Source organism: Leptopilina heterotoma, unplaced genomic scaffold, assembly GCF_015476425.1.
Source record: "Leptopilina heterotoma isolate Lh14 unplaced genomic scaffold, ASM1547642v1 Lhet_87, whole genome shotgun sequence".
In the NCBI taxonomy this organism is placed as follows: Eukaryota; Metazoa; Arthropoda; class Insecta; order Hymenoptera; family Figitidae; genus Leptopilina; species Leptopilina heterotoma.
The window spans coordinates 243,952-259,192 of NW_025111190.1; the positions used below are offsets into that span (position 1 = coordinate 243,952).

Genomic DNA, 15,241 nt, shown 5'->3' on the forward strand with positions numbered 1-15,241 from the left:
TTTCCTAAAATTTTAATACTGTTTTTTGAAAATGCATTCGTTCACAGCGAAAATGCATTCGTCAATGGAATAAAAAAATAATTCTATAAGAAATTAAACACCTTTCGTAATTATTTTTGACCCAAGGCCACAATCAAAAAACAGTATTTGACAAAAATTAAGGTCCTAAAAACATACCTAACTAAAATTTTAATAAATTCTTCGGAACAATTCAATTATTTTTATAAATAGTAAAATTCTTCGCAAGAATTAAATTATTTTTATAAATAATAAAATTCTTCTTTATAAAATTCAATTGCTTTCAAAATTTTCAATTAAAATTATTAAAGAAACTCCATTATTTAAAAAAAAATTCAAAGAAATTCTTCAAAAGAATTTAATTAGGTTTTTTAAGAATTAAAAATTTTTTTTTGATTCAAGTATTCAATGGTTTTCAAAACATTAATTTTAAAATTAAAAATAATTATTTAAAAAGAAAATTTTTTAAAAAACTTAAGAAACAAAAAAGCAATCAACAACTACACGGAGAGAGAATATATATTAAATTTTGTAAAAATATTTTCAAATTGGGGAAAAAGTGCGACAAAGCGAAATTTTGATATCAAAAAATACTAAACTTTAAAAAAACTTATGTGAAATTTAGTATAATTATATCAAATATCAAGAATATTAATTAAATTCTAATATAACTTTACTAAATTTCATATAAGTTTTTTTAAAGTTTAGTATTTTTTGATATCAAAATTTCGCTTTGTCGCACTTTTTCCCCAATTTGAAAATATTTTTACAAAATTTAATATATATTCTCTCTCCGTGTAACTTCAAACTGCGAACAGAATACCGGAATACAATGATTATTAACATAGATTTTAAAATCTCAAATTTTGATTTAATTTGTCATTTCAAAATTTTAAATTACAAATATTAGAAGAAAACACTCATCTTTAAATCCATTAATTTCTTGATTGGATGAAATTAATTTTTGTATTTAAAAAAAGTTTCTTTTTCAAAAAAAAAAAAATTAATTGTGCATTTTTCTGAAATCCTGCAGAAAAGTAGAAACTGAGATCGTCGTTCATTTGAGTTAAATTAAAAAAAAGCAGAGGAAAGAAATCCGATTGGCTGTAATGGAAGTGGCGAGAGATTGCCAAAGACGTTTTACGAAGGGGAAGATCTCATCACCTCTAGCTGTGTGGTCAAGGCATAACCGGAATCCGCGAGCTGTTGCATCATTTGCACCCAATCCTAACGGAGGCAGGCAACAAATAAAGAGCAATATTTTTAAAAACATTTTTTTTAAATTCACGTTCGAAATTAGCAACAAATATTTTCAAAAATTTATTTAAAAAAAAAAATAGAGAAATATTTTGACAACTCGTGGCTTTAGATTTTCTTTCTCTTTCTTTTTTTTTCTCTCTTCAACAAACGCTAATTGCAGAGTGGTTCCTCATTATTTTCATGTGAGAAGAGGAAGCTTTCAAAAATTTCTTTTTTCTTTCTTTATACTTTTTTTTTATTTCTCATTTTTCACAATTCGCTTCGTACAAGTAGAGCCCGAATTTTTTAAGTCTGCATTTTACCCTCTTCTTTTGCATTCTTAAAAGTTCACCACAGGAAGAAAAAAAAGGGAGCGAGAAGTCAACAACGTCGTTTCAATTTGACTGCGCCACTTAAAATGTGAGAAATTCTGAACTCTACTCATAAAAACGTTTGAGAGAAAAATTATGACAAAATTCCACTGGGAATGTATATTTAACTTCTTTAAATTAAAGATTAAAAGAAAACCAAGTTGTTTTCTAAAATTTTTAATAATTAGACACTAATTTTAATAATTAGAAAAATTATTTAATAAGAAATTTTTTTTATAGAAGAATTCTTTTTAAAGAATTATTATTAGAATAGATTTATTTATTAAAAGAACTTACTGTTACCTTACTGAATTTAATAAAAATTATGATTTCGAAAAATAGAAACACTTACCATTCCCTTTATTTGCATGAAAATAAAAGAAAAAAATTCGATTAAAAATTGATTCATTCATTTCAGTGAAAATTCAGGGTCAAGATATTTTCTTTTTGTCTTGATGGCAAAGAAATAAATTTTCTCGAATACTAACCATACTGAACTGTTCAAAGTCGGAGTGAACTTGATTAATATAGTAGCTGTTTTGATCTAGACTATCCGAAGTTAAGTTTGGATGTGGCATATGTCCTCCCATTGGACTCGATGGCGTTGAAGGATTATTGCTATAACTCAAAGGACTCCCCTAAAACGAAAAAAAATAAATTTAGCGAAAAAAATAAATAAAAGAGGATTTATTTAAAGACACGTATTAATCATTGTAAATTGTTGAACGAAAATCTTACTTGAAGCGTAAGACTAGGCGACGATTGAGGTGATGGCCTATTAACTGGTTGGGGTGTCCTGTAGGATCCCAAAGAATTGAGCGGTGAGGCCTGCTGAGGTTGTTGTGGCGACTGCGACGATTTCTGAAACGTAAATTATAATTTATTAATATACTAGTGAAAATTTTACGCACAATATTTTTATTGTATAGATTGTATATTATTTTATTATGTTATAATTATTTTTATTTTATAATTAATTCAAAATTGTAATGACAAATAGAAATCATCAGAATTTTTTTCACTTCTTTTCATTAAAAGACTAAAATTTTGTTAAATATTATGTTTTGTCAAATTGAAATTATGCAGATTTTTGTTCTTTACTTCTAAACAAAATTAGAAAATTGTTAAACAACTGTGATTAAGAAATAGAAAATTTATTTATTTTGCATTATTTTTGTTTATGAATCACAATTTTTTTAACAAAAAATTTATTATTTTGTTTTAGAAAAAGAAGAAAAATATTTGCACAATTTCTATTTTTAATCTTATTTTTGAAACGGGATTTTCTACAGGAATTAAGACATTCAAATATTTTAAATTCAAACCTTTTTTAAATTAAACAACTTATAAAAGTATTTGTTATAAATCATGAAGATATCGATTGCTCCGAGTCGAAGACTCGGAGTGGTCGATTTCTTCATGTTTTATAATAATTAAAAATAACCAAGAGATAAAATCATTATTTTATATATCATAAGAATATTGTTACTGTAACTTCATCAAAATTATTTTCATCATTTTAATTCAATTATTATTTTCTAGAATTTTAAATTATTTTTTATGAAAATAATTGAATTCCTGTGAAATTTTATTATTTATGAAAATAATTAAATGTTTACATACAATTTTATTAAAAATTTTTTTAAATAATTGAATTCGATTTGGGAAATTTTATTAAAATCTTAGATATTGAAAATCATTGAGATTAGAAAATTTTTTGAAAATAATTGAAATTAGGACAAGAATTTTTTTGACATTTATGAAAATAATTAGTAAATTTTTAAATTCTATTATTTTTAAAATTGCTAATTTTATTTTAAAAAGACAGTAAGAAGTTAGCCGCGCGCAAATTGTTACTAGTTAAAAATAATCTTGATTACGAAAATTTTAATTATTCTAAAAAATAATTATACATTTTGCTTTTTAAACAGGAAAAAAAAATTCTTTGTAAAATTCAATTACATACTTTCAAAATTTTCATTTACAATTATTTAAAAAACTCCATTATTCTCATAAAATCCAAAGAAATTATTCAAACAATCCAATTATTTTTCAAAAAATGAAAAAAATGCAATTATTTCCAAAAAAGAGTTTAATGAAATTCAATAATGAAATTTTTAATTACAATTATTAGCAATCATGATTATTTCAAAAAGTTGAAAGAATTTCTTCGTAAATTCAATTACAATAAAAATTTTCAATTATAATTTTAAAAAAATGATTATTTTCAAAAAATTTAAAGAAATTTATTATTCTCTAGAACTGTAATAAAATTCTTCAAAAGAATTCAATTTTTTGCCAATAATTTTAATAAAATTTAAAAATAAAATTATTATTTACAACAATTATTAACAAAATGGATTATGTATGTTGCAAAACTTTAATAAATTCTTTAAAAGATTTAAATATTGTCAAAAACTATAATAGTATTCTTCGAAAAAATTCAATTATTTTCAAAAAAATAAAAATAAAATTCTTTGAATGAAGTAAATTATTTTCAAGAAAACTAATAAAATTCTTTAATTGAATCCAATTATTTTCAAAAATTGTAATAAAATCCAGAGAAGAAATTGAATTATTTCCTAAACATTTTAATAAAATTCAATAATCAAATTTTCAATTAAAATTATTTTTAAAAAAATCCAAAGAAATTCTTTAAAATATTCACAATTATTTTCAAAAATTATAACAAACTTCTTCACAAGAATTCAATTATTTTTATAATAAATAAAATTTCTCTCAGAAATTCATTTATTTTCAATCAAATTTTAATAATTTCCCAAAAGAATTCAATTATTTTTAAAAATTTCAATGAAATTATTTTATTCCTCTTTTTATTTATTTCTATCTATTCTATTCTATTTTTTATTCTCCTTGAAAAAGTTGAATTACTGTCAAAAGATATAATAAAATTCTTTAAAATAATTCAATTATTTTGAAAACATTATTAAAAAAAATTCTATGAATGAATTAAATTATTTCAGATTCAAAATTATAAAAGTTAAAAAACTTATGATATTCTTTAACAAAAATATATTTGTCAATTAAAAAAATTCTTTTAAAATAAAATTAAAATTAAATAAAATAATTTCTAAATTTTTTTTGCCATAAAATGGTATAAATTAGTAGTAGTCAAACTACGAACAGACATTTGGAATAGAACGAATATTAATATAGTTTTTTTAAATTTTAATAGATTAGCATTGAAACGAATCAAATAATATTAGAAAATCAATCAATATTTTATTTAAAAAAAAATTTATTCATAAAATAATTGAATTAGAATTATTTCAAATTAGGTATTTTATTAATTACTATTCTATTTTAATTATTTTCCGCAATTAAAAAAATAATTTAAAGAATACAAAGAAAATATTTAAAAAATCGTAAAAATTTCTATGCAAATAAGAGAGAGAAAAATTTGGAAAATTACCAAATTTTGTTTGATTAATACTCACTGGACTTTGAGGCTGCGCTATAGGACTATGTGACTGTTGTTGATAAATATAATGCCCTTGACACTGGTTCGTCTGTTGAGTTTGTTGGGATGGTTGTTGGGAATACGATTGAAGATCCTGCGGTGAAGTACTTGTGCTGTTTTCCAGCGCCACACCCTGCTTTATACCAAAAAATAATTAGAGAGCAGTAATGACCTAATTTTTCATTTTCCTCTTTTATTTCTTTCATTGATAACGCTTCAGTCTAATCATCTACCCTAATCATCTATTCTATACTTAATAATAATAATAATCATCATCATCATTAGCAATATTCATTCACTGTTCGACACTTCATTTCGATGAAATTAAAATATGTACTCATTTCTCATTAATTATTATTCTTAATTAATTCCTAAGATAATTACTTACTCAGAGAAGAACGAAGCGAAAAGTTATTTACAAATTTTAGTTTTTTCAGGAGAATTTAAAAATAAAAAGTTTAATTTATCATCAATTAAGTAATTTATTAATCAACTGAACAATTTTTTAATTAATAAAAAATTATTATTAATTAAAAATTAATTAATTAATAAAAAATTAAATAATTAATAAAAAATTAAATAGATAATCAAAAATTAAATAATTAATCAAAAATTTATTACAAATCAGTAATAAAACTTTAAACATTAAAAAAAAATGCTTTAGAACCATTAATCAAATAAAACTGTTAATTAATGTAAAATTAATAAATTTATTATTCAGTAATCAATCGAATCAATCAAATTCAAATAAATGATAAATTACACAGTTTAGAGACGATTTCTACAATTTACAGATTCTATAATTTATAACTAATAAAAGAAAGAAACTATAATAAAAAATGGAACACTGTAATAATTAACTAACTAATAATCAATTTAAGGAAATTAATAATTATTATCCATAAACACAGTATTAATCAAAATTAGTGAATTTCCTTCCATTCGAGTTTTGTGAATTAATAAAGAATATTGACATTTAAAAAAAAGTGCAACACACAGTGAATAAAATTTTGCTTTGATAATATACATTTTTTTTTTTGATTTGCACAGTCCAAGCAAAAAAACAATAAAAGAAGCTTTGCCGGAACGCTATAACAATCGCCAGGTAAATAAGCGTTTGTGTATTAAAAAAAAAGAAAGAAAGAAAAAAAAATGATATAGGAAAAGGAAGAAAAAAATGAAAAGAAAAAAATTGAGAGAGAAAAAAATGATACAATATTGAAAAATTAAACTAAAGAAAAAAAAATGTTGGTGTCTACTGACCTTAAATGTGGGAAGATACCTAGAGTTAACAGGCACTGATAAATGGTTCTGCAAAATAACAAAGACAAAGAACCGCTACAACGAAGGCAAAATAAAAATAAAAATGGAACCAAATTATAAAAAATAATAATAATAACCAGCCACTAAGCACAAAAATCAAAAGCGATAACAAGGTACAAACATTGTGCTACTAAACAAATATCAGAAAATACATCAACATTTTTTCATTTTTGAATTTCCATTTTTTCTCGCTTGGATATATTAAAAGTATTATTAATTTATTTCATAATTTTATTATATAACGTTCAAATAAAAGACGATTTTTTTATATTTTATTAAAATTATTAAAATTTGACTCTTGTTAGAAAATATTTTTTTACGTTAATTAAGAAAATTAATTCAACAACGATTTTTTTTATATATTTCATATAAAATTTGAATTACGTTAAAAAATATATTAGGTTAGAAAATTAATTAATTTAGAATTTAGAAAATTAATTAATGTTCTAAATTAACAACAAAATTCCTCTCTAGTTCAATTCAAATGAACGACGATTTTTTTTATATAATCATTAAAATTTGTCTTTTGTTAGAAACTATTTTTTTGTTAATTTTGAAAATTAATTTTTTTTTCTACAAATGTTGAATTTATTTTATTTTCAAATTTATTCTATAGTAATTTCTGAAAATATTTAAATAGAAAAAAATTCGTTCATTTAAACGTTGAAAACTGAAAGTGCAAATTTTTATAAAAAATGTAAATTTTACTTTGCATGAAAAATGGATATTTAAAAATGAAATCTATTATTAATTGTTTAATATAATTAAATACAATGCTATTTATATAGGTAAGTGAGGTTGAATTTATATGGGGAACTTAAATCTACAATTAACTAAAATTGTCGTTGATTAAAAAAAAAAAAAAAAAAAATTATCTGAAGCAGGTAACATAAAATATGGATTTTTCCTAATTTTCATGTATATGGTTATAAATATATTAATTAATCAATAATCAGTATAATGATATTAGTGAAAAATTATTATACAATTAGAAACTTAATTAATTATTTATCTATAGGTATATATAACACTCACAGTCTAGAACTGCACAAGCTTTTCTTTCAATTAAATTTATCAAGCAGATTTAACAATTCGTTCTTGCTATCCTCATCTCTCAATTTTTTATTTTAAAAAAACCACTCTCTCCAGCATATTATTAGAATAAATAACAATTTTTTCTTTTTTGAAAAAAAAAATTCTCTTTATAGTTATACAAACTGAGTTGAATTAGAAATAGCGAATTAAAATTCACAAAAGCAGAAATAAAAAAAATTTACTTTCATGACTGCAATATTATAATAATTAATTATAAAATTATAAATTGATTTTTAATTTTTTTTATCATAATTAATCATTATAAATTTCATTTTCATTTTTTAATAATTAATTTTTGTTCCTTTTTTTATTTGTTCCTTGGTTCGAAAAGAGAAAGAAGGAGTGAATTTAAACTTTATTAGGTATTATTATTTTTTTTCATAACATTGAAAAACAAAAAAATATGAAAATGCTAAAATTAGTAGGTTTTATAAATAATAAATTGAGAGAGGTAAAAGTAGTCCGTCTCATGCAGCTACACAGTAGTTCTACTTTATAACGAACTACCGGACGTCACAAACGTAAAGCAAGGCAAATTTTTTTTCATTTTATTTTTATACACACAATGGAAAAGAAAATTTTTAAATAATTAAAATTTATACAAAAATTTTTCCAATTTATTTATAAAAAAAAATCTTTGCAAAAAAATATTGTAGAGAAAATTTACTGTTTTCATTATAATTCTTTTATGAATAAAAAATAAATATATTTTTTTTAATATTAATATAACAATTTTATTTAAAAAACAAATTTATTATTTAAAATATGTATTTTTAAATAAAAAATAAATTTTGCAAATATATTTTAAAATAAAAAATATATTATTTATTTCTTGTTCGATAATTTTTTTTTCTCTTCTCTTTTGAGAATAAATACACACAAAAAAAAGTGGATTAAAAAATAAATTAAAAAGTATTATTTAAAGTTTCTATTTTGAGGACAAATTTAATTCCCATGAATCCTTCAAGTTCGCCAAGTATCTCGTTAAAAGATTTAACTACGAGACTTTGTATTCTCTTAACGCTTTTTCATTTACCTCGCTTTACAAGCGCGCCCTGCGATCCGATACGAAAACACGTGAGTGGCCCTTTTAGAAAAAAAAATTCTTCCAATCTAAATATACAAACGAAGAGAGAGAGAGAGAGAGAAATAGATCAGCTCTTTTTCAATTTAAATTATTTTTTTTTTGCTATTTAATTAAGAAAAAAAATTATTTCCGCAAACTAATTTATTTTCCAAAATAATTATTTTCACTTAATTTGGAAATTAAATCATTAATTTAATTATTATGTAATTTAATTATTTAATTATTATTCAAATTAATTATATAACTGTTATTAAAATTAATTATTTAACTATTATTCAAATTAAATAATTAATTAATTAATTATGTAGTCAATTAATTATTTCAGTTAATTAAATTTTGCAAATTAATTAATTAATTAATTAATTAATTAATATTCAGTTAATTTACAAATTAAATCATTTGCAATTATTTTAATTAATTATTAATAATTAGTTTGTTTAATTTATGACTATTTTAATTAATTTCGTGTTTTATAAATTAATTATTCATTATTCTGTATATTTTTATGACTATTTTAAGTAATTAAGTATTTTATAAATTAAATATTATTTTGTTTAATTTTCAACTTTGTTAATTAATTACAAAATTAAATACAAATATAGACAAATTACAAAAATAAATAATTAATTTACTCCTTTAACAAATACAATCAATTTTAATTATTAATATTTATATTACAATTGTCTAATTTATTTATTTCAAAAAAAAATTTTACTTCTACATACATATAAATAAAAAATTAGTCGAAATTTGTTATTTAATTTGTCATTTAAACATTAACAATTTTTCATAATTAATTTTATTTGGATAAAATTAACTATCAATTGAATAAAAATAGTAAGAAAAATAAAGAAATCATAGAAATAAATTTCAATTTCAATAAATTTCAAAAAATTGAATAAAAATTAATTTTTTTTTAGAGAAAAAAATTTTTTTTTGTTAGAGAAATGTCAGAAATATTAATTTCTTTTTTATGGTCTCTCGTGATATTTCGTATCGGATAGCAACATGGCGGTAGACTATTTAAGAGGATCGCAAGGATATTTACTTGGATGCTTGGCGGGCTGTGTTCCTGTGAAAAGGACAGCCTCCCAGCTTGCGTCAAGCTGGTTGGCGACAAATTTGTAGGACTGCTCGTTTGAGGACTCTGCAATATTGCATATACACTATTTCAGAACAGCTCCTACTTTTTTCCAGAAAAAAAAATTATTTTCCCCACCCACCACGCAAAAAAATTTATTTTTATTTTTACCAACAAAAAATATCTTTCATTTACTTAAAAAAAAATTATCTTCTTTCATAATTGCTCGATTTCTCCTGACACAAAGAGAAAAAATAAAAATAGAAAATGTGCTAATAATTTCGAAAAAAAAATTCCCGAGAATAGAAAGGTCAACTACTATAAACTATAAAGAACTTTTTTTTAAATAATAAAACCAATATATTGGAAAGTGGAAACAACTTTCTCAAGTAAGTTCACTTATCACGTATTATTCAATGTGTGTAAGAGGGGAGGAAATGTTAGAAAAATAAAAAAAAAATTTAATTATACGTATTTTCTACTTTCAGACACGAATCTAAAATATTTAAAGATAAAGTAATTAAAAGAAAGTCTTTTATTTTCTCCGCAGTGAGTTCGTAAAATTTTCGACGCTACTAAAAAAACAAACGTTGCATAATTAAAAAAATAATTCTCAAACGTAGAAAAATTATTTTCAACAGAATAGAAAACAAACAAAAAATGCTCTTGGCAAACAATAGAATTTTCTCCTCCGTTATAAAACAATCCAAGAGTAAAAAGAAATTATACTATTTTTTAAAAATCTATCATCAAAATCAACCCGCCGATCGATGGAATAAAAAAAATATCTCGTGAGCGAAACACTGATTTGCATCTGAATCGTTTCTCTTTAAGAGTTTTCAATATAGGAGAAAAATTTATTCATAATCTAAAAAGAAGTATTTCATTTTTTATCGATATTATAAAAATATATATGAATGCCATGTCGGAAATATTGGAACATTTTTTTTAAGACACTTGTTCAATCAAAATGCTTATCATTGGTTTCTTTCCTTTTTTCTTTAATCAGTTTTACGATTCTCAAAAAAAAAAAAAACGGAAATTAATATTTCAATTCATTAAAAAGTAAAGCTTCCTAAATTTATTTTCTTTATATCTAATCTATATAAAACTTAAATCAATATTTAACATATCTGCAAATTCAATTAATTTGTTCGCCTTCACTTCTCTTTGACATTTTTCTACTTTTCTTTCGAAATAAATACTTTCAAAATAAATATCTAATAAAAACAAAAAAAAAGTTCGCAACGTTTATAATCAACGATTTATAAAAAAAAAAATATTTTTCTATTACAATTCTAACATAAAAAATATTTCCAATAATTTTTTCATCAATAAAATTTGTAAACAAAAGATTTTTTTACTTTCGTCGTCAAGGAAAATATTTTTTTCTCGCAATCGTTAAACGTTATTAACTTGATAATATTAAGACTCTTCAAAAAACACTGAATTAGTTAATAAAAATAGAAAATTCATTATTTATTAAGTAAAACGGTGATAAAAGAAAAATTGAATTATTATTCGTTCAGAAAAAGAGAAAATGGCAAAAAATGTAGTCTCACGTCTTGGTTAGAAGAGAAACAAAGCTAGTTTAAAAAAAAGAAAAAAGAAATATAGGGAGCCTCATAGAAAGTGAGCAGGTGAAAAATAAAAAAAAAACAGAGCAGAAAGCTAATTGTGAAGCTTACATTGCTGTAGGGCGAACCGCCACTCGAGTGTTCCTCCTGGTCCAAAGGTGTATGAAGAGGAGACGCAAAGTGGACGTTACTCAAGTCGGGCAACGATCCTGTATTGTTGCTTATTGGAATTTGTTGCCCCGGAGGTTGTGCACTCGGATAAATACTGAAAAGAATTTTCAAATTAAAATCAGTAAAATAATATTCAATGTATTGCAATAATTATTAAATATAATTCAAAATTTTAATTTATACAATTAATTAATTATTAATTCTCAAGAATACCACAAAAATTTGACTCTGTTTTTCAGTGCGACTATTCTCTTATTTTTATAAAATTTTTGCTTGAAAGATAGAATTTTGACTTTTTCCCTGAAGCCTGAACTTAAAAAAAATTCTGATTCAGTCTAAAAATAATTAGACACAGAAGAAAATGATTCTAACAACGAATTAAAAAGAAAAAATTGAATTCTTTCGTGAAATTTTCTTGAAAATCATTGAATTTTTGCAAAGATTTTACTATTTTAAAAAAATAATTGAATTGTTTTGAAGGATTTATTAAAATTTTAGAAAGTAATTGTATTCGTTCGTGAAATGTTATTAAAATTTTGTTTAAAAATAATTGAATTTTTACAAAAAAAATTTACTATTTATAAAAATACTTGAATTCTTACGATGAATGTTATTATTTATGAAAGTAATTGAATTTTTTTAAAGTTTGAATCTGAAATTATTCAAAAATTCATATTTGAAAATAAAAAAATTTTTATATTTTGCATAATAATAATAAATTGAATATCACGATCCGCGCATAACATTTGCTAGTTTTTTTTTGAGTTTTTAAGTAAAATTAAGTATTTAAAAACCAATTTATAAATAAATATTTATAAAATTCAATAATTTTTTTTATTTTCAAGTAAAATTATTCAAGTATTAAAATAAATAATTACAAATTTCAATTATTCTTTGAATTTTCAAGTAAAATTATTCGATAAATAATTTATAAATAAATAATTATAAATTTTAATTATTTTTTTAATTTTAAAGTAAAATTATTCACTATATAATTTATAAATAAATAATTTTATGAAAGTTCCTGAAGAATTACATTTTTTGAAATAAATTCAACTTCACATTTTGTCAATTTAAAATTATTGTCAAAAATAGTAGAAAGATTTAACGTTTTATGTTAAAATTCATGGCTGTCTAAATTTATGTGAAGAGTAAAAAAAATTCATGAGAAATTAAATATTTTTAATATTTTCAAAGCTTCCCTGATATCCCCGACCTGTGGCAGTCCTGTAATTAATTCTTAATCATTTGAAATTAATTAATTCACAATATTATATTAATATTATGATCTACAACTTTTTTAACATTTAAATGAACGAAATATTATTCATTAAAAATATTTTCATAAATTACTGATTAAAAAAATTAAAAACAAAAATTTAACTTAAAATTTAGAAACTTTTTTAATTATTTATTTCCTTTTTTTATTTTGACGTAGCAAAATTATTGTAGTAAAAAATTTTAATTTAAAGAAGAAACAAATAAATTTCGATTCATTTGAACAACGTTCAGAACATTCAGGGACGTTATTTAATACCTAGTTAATAATTAAACACTAGATTATATTTATTTTATGAGATCCACATTGAAATTTTATAGATCGTTTCGATAAAATTATACACTGAAGAGATAATTTTTAATCACGTACTTAATTCCAGGCACCCTTGGCATTTCGCAGGAAGATCTTGGTCGTTCAATGAGCCCGCGAAGTTCTCTATTTTCATTACCAGTTCCGACCATATGTTGATCTGCAATAAATAATTGGAAATTAATTTTTTCTTTTCTCTCTCTCTTACACAAAAATTATTATATAAAACCTGAATTATGTGTGTTAAAAATCAATTCTCGATTACGAAAGTCCAGTTTACTTTCTATTAAAAGCAAGGCTTATTATTACTAATCACTTTCTGGTTCAGTTGAATTAAAAATTACTTTTTTCTACTAAAACCGATTTTAAAAATTTTTTTTCTTCATTTCTCCTATTTTCTTTATTTATTTTTTCTATTTTCTTTATTTATTTTTTCTATTTTCTTTATTTATTTTTCTATTTTATTTATTTATTTTATCAATCGAAAAAATTCAATTTCTAATTTTTCGTAAAATTTAATCTTTTGTGTAATTTACAAATTTTCCCGTTTTGTGTGGTAAATAAATTGGACTTTAGTGATTCAAGTCAGACAAAAATGCTAATGAATTTATGGAAATTATGACTGATTTAGACACAGGACAGAGAAATTATTTTCACTTTTTTTTAATCTTGTCTATTAAAAATAGAAATCTTTTGTACTTCTAATTGAAAACTTATTGAAAATTAAAAAAAAAAATTGTTGAAAGAAGAAAATGGGAAAAAATAGAAAAGGAATTTATTTAGTTTTCTATTTATTTTTTAATTTATATTTTTATATTTTAATTTTTTTTAATTTTCAGTAATAAATATTACTGAAAATTAAAAAAATTATTGAAAGAAGAAAATGGAAAAAATAGAAAAAGAATTTATTTAGTTTCTATTTATTACTGAAAATTAAAAAAATTATTGAAAGAAGAAAATGGAAAAAAATAAAAAGAAATTTATTTAGTTTTAATTTATTACTGAAAATTAAAAAAAAATTATTGAAAGAAGAAAATTAAAAAAAAATGAAAAGGAATTTATTTAGTTTTAATTCATTACTGAAAATTAAACAAAAATTATTGAAAGAAGAAAATGGGAAAAAATAGAAAAGGAATTTATTTTGTTTTTATGAAGAAAAAAAATCAAAGAAAAAAAAATTATTCGATACTCTCAAGAAATTGGAAGTAGAAATTAAATTATCGAATGCGGAAAAGGCAATTCGTTTCACTGATAGAAGATAAATTATACTAGCGATAAGAGGACGAGGAAAGCATTTTTTTTCTCTTGTCTATTTTCTTTATATAATTGTAAACTATATATTACAATATATTGGTTAAGAGTAAAAGGTGAATTGACTATTTACAACTTAATATACACATAATGAATGAGCTGTATTTGAAAAGTTCGTTAAACTTCGCTCACAATTTCCTCTTTGTTTTCAAAGACTAGAAATTCAAGATTGTCTTCAATTCCCTTGTAACAATTCTATTTTCAAAGAACAAAATGTTGAGCATTGTTCCTTAAAGTCTCTCGATGTCATCAAACTTCAATTTACTCACTTTCAAATTAAAAAAAGAAAATTAAAACATTAACTTCCAATTTCAGTCGGGAGAATCAAAAAATTAGTTTCTCAATATTCTTAATTCTTTATAAGCTTCTTAGAGTAAGAAGAAAAAATGCGGAATAAAAAATTAAAAGAGGTAAAAAAATGTTCTTGGATATTTTGAAAATTGAGAAACCAATTAACAAACTAAATTCCACTGAATTCAAACAACTTTCCAGTATAATATTCAATTTAAAAAAAAGTTTGCCTTCTTTCTTCTTTAACTATGAGAAAAAAAGTGCAGGAATAAAAACCTACGGAGAGAAATGGTCAGATTATTATTTTTTTTTTCTTTTTTCTTTTGTGAAAGATGGAGAAAAAAGAATTTCCATATAACGTGAAAGGTTTGCCGAGGAAAAATCTGTCTGTAAAATCCCTTGGCTCTTCAAAAAGGGTTCTCTAAAACTGAAATTTATGATTCTTCCACGGCAGTCTTTCTTTCTTTTACAGTTTTTTCACTAAATCATGTTGTTCTTTATAACTCATTCCATTATATTATTCGTACTCTCTATATATGTCTTCACAACATAGAATGCTGAGTTTAAATGAAAATTCGTTCCTTCGAATTTAATTTCAGGATTCCATT

The 15,241-nt window shown here is 21.9% G+C and overlaps 1 protein-coding gene across 9 annotated transcripts in view; it reads right to left on the reverse strand.

Annotated features, from left to right (window-relative positions):
* Positions 1–15,241, reverse strand: part of LOC122511543 (CREB-regulated transcription coactivator 1-like) — a 55,714-nt gene that overhangs the window by 4,712 nt on the left and 35,761 nt on the right. For 3 of the 9 annotated variants that reach the window (XM_043626855.1, XM_043626854.1, XM_043626863.1), the window contains 8 exons: positions 13,092–13,191; positions 11,384–11,537; positions 9,663–9,761; positions 5,087–5,245; positions 2,367–2,489; positions 2,117–2,266; positions 1,981–1,986; positions 1,183–1,245 (listed from right to left, as the gene is read on the reverse strand). In XM_043626855.1, coding sequence (XP_043482790.1) covers positions 1,183–1,245; positions 1,981–1,986; positions 2,117–2,266; positions 2,367–2,489; positions 5,087–5,245; positions 9,663–9,761; positions 11,384–11,537; positions 13,092–13,191 — 854 coding nt within the window. Of the gene's footprint in view, positions 1–1,182; positions 1,246–1,980; positions 1,987–2,116; positions 2,267–2,366; positions 2,490–5,086; positions 5,246–6,372; positions 6,421–9,662; positions 9,762–11,383; positions 11,538–13,091; positions 13,192–15,241 lie in introns of all 9 variants that reach the window. The other 6 variants (XM_043626857.1, XM_043626858.1, XM_043626859.1 and 3 more) reach the window with 6 other exon arrangements.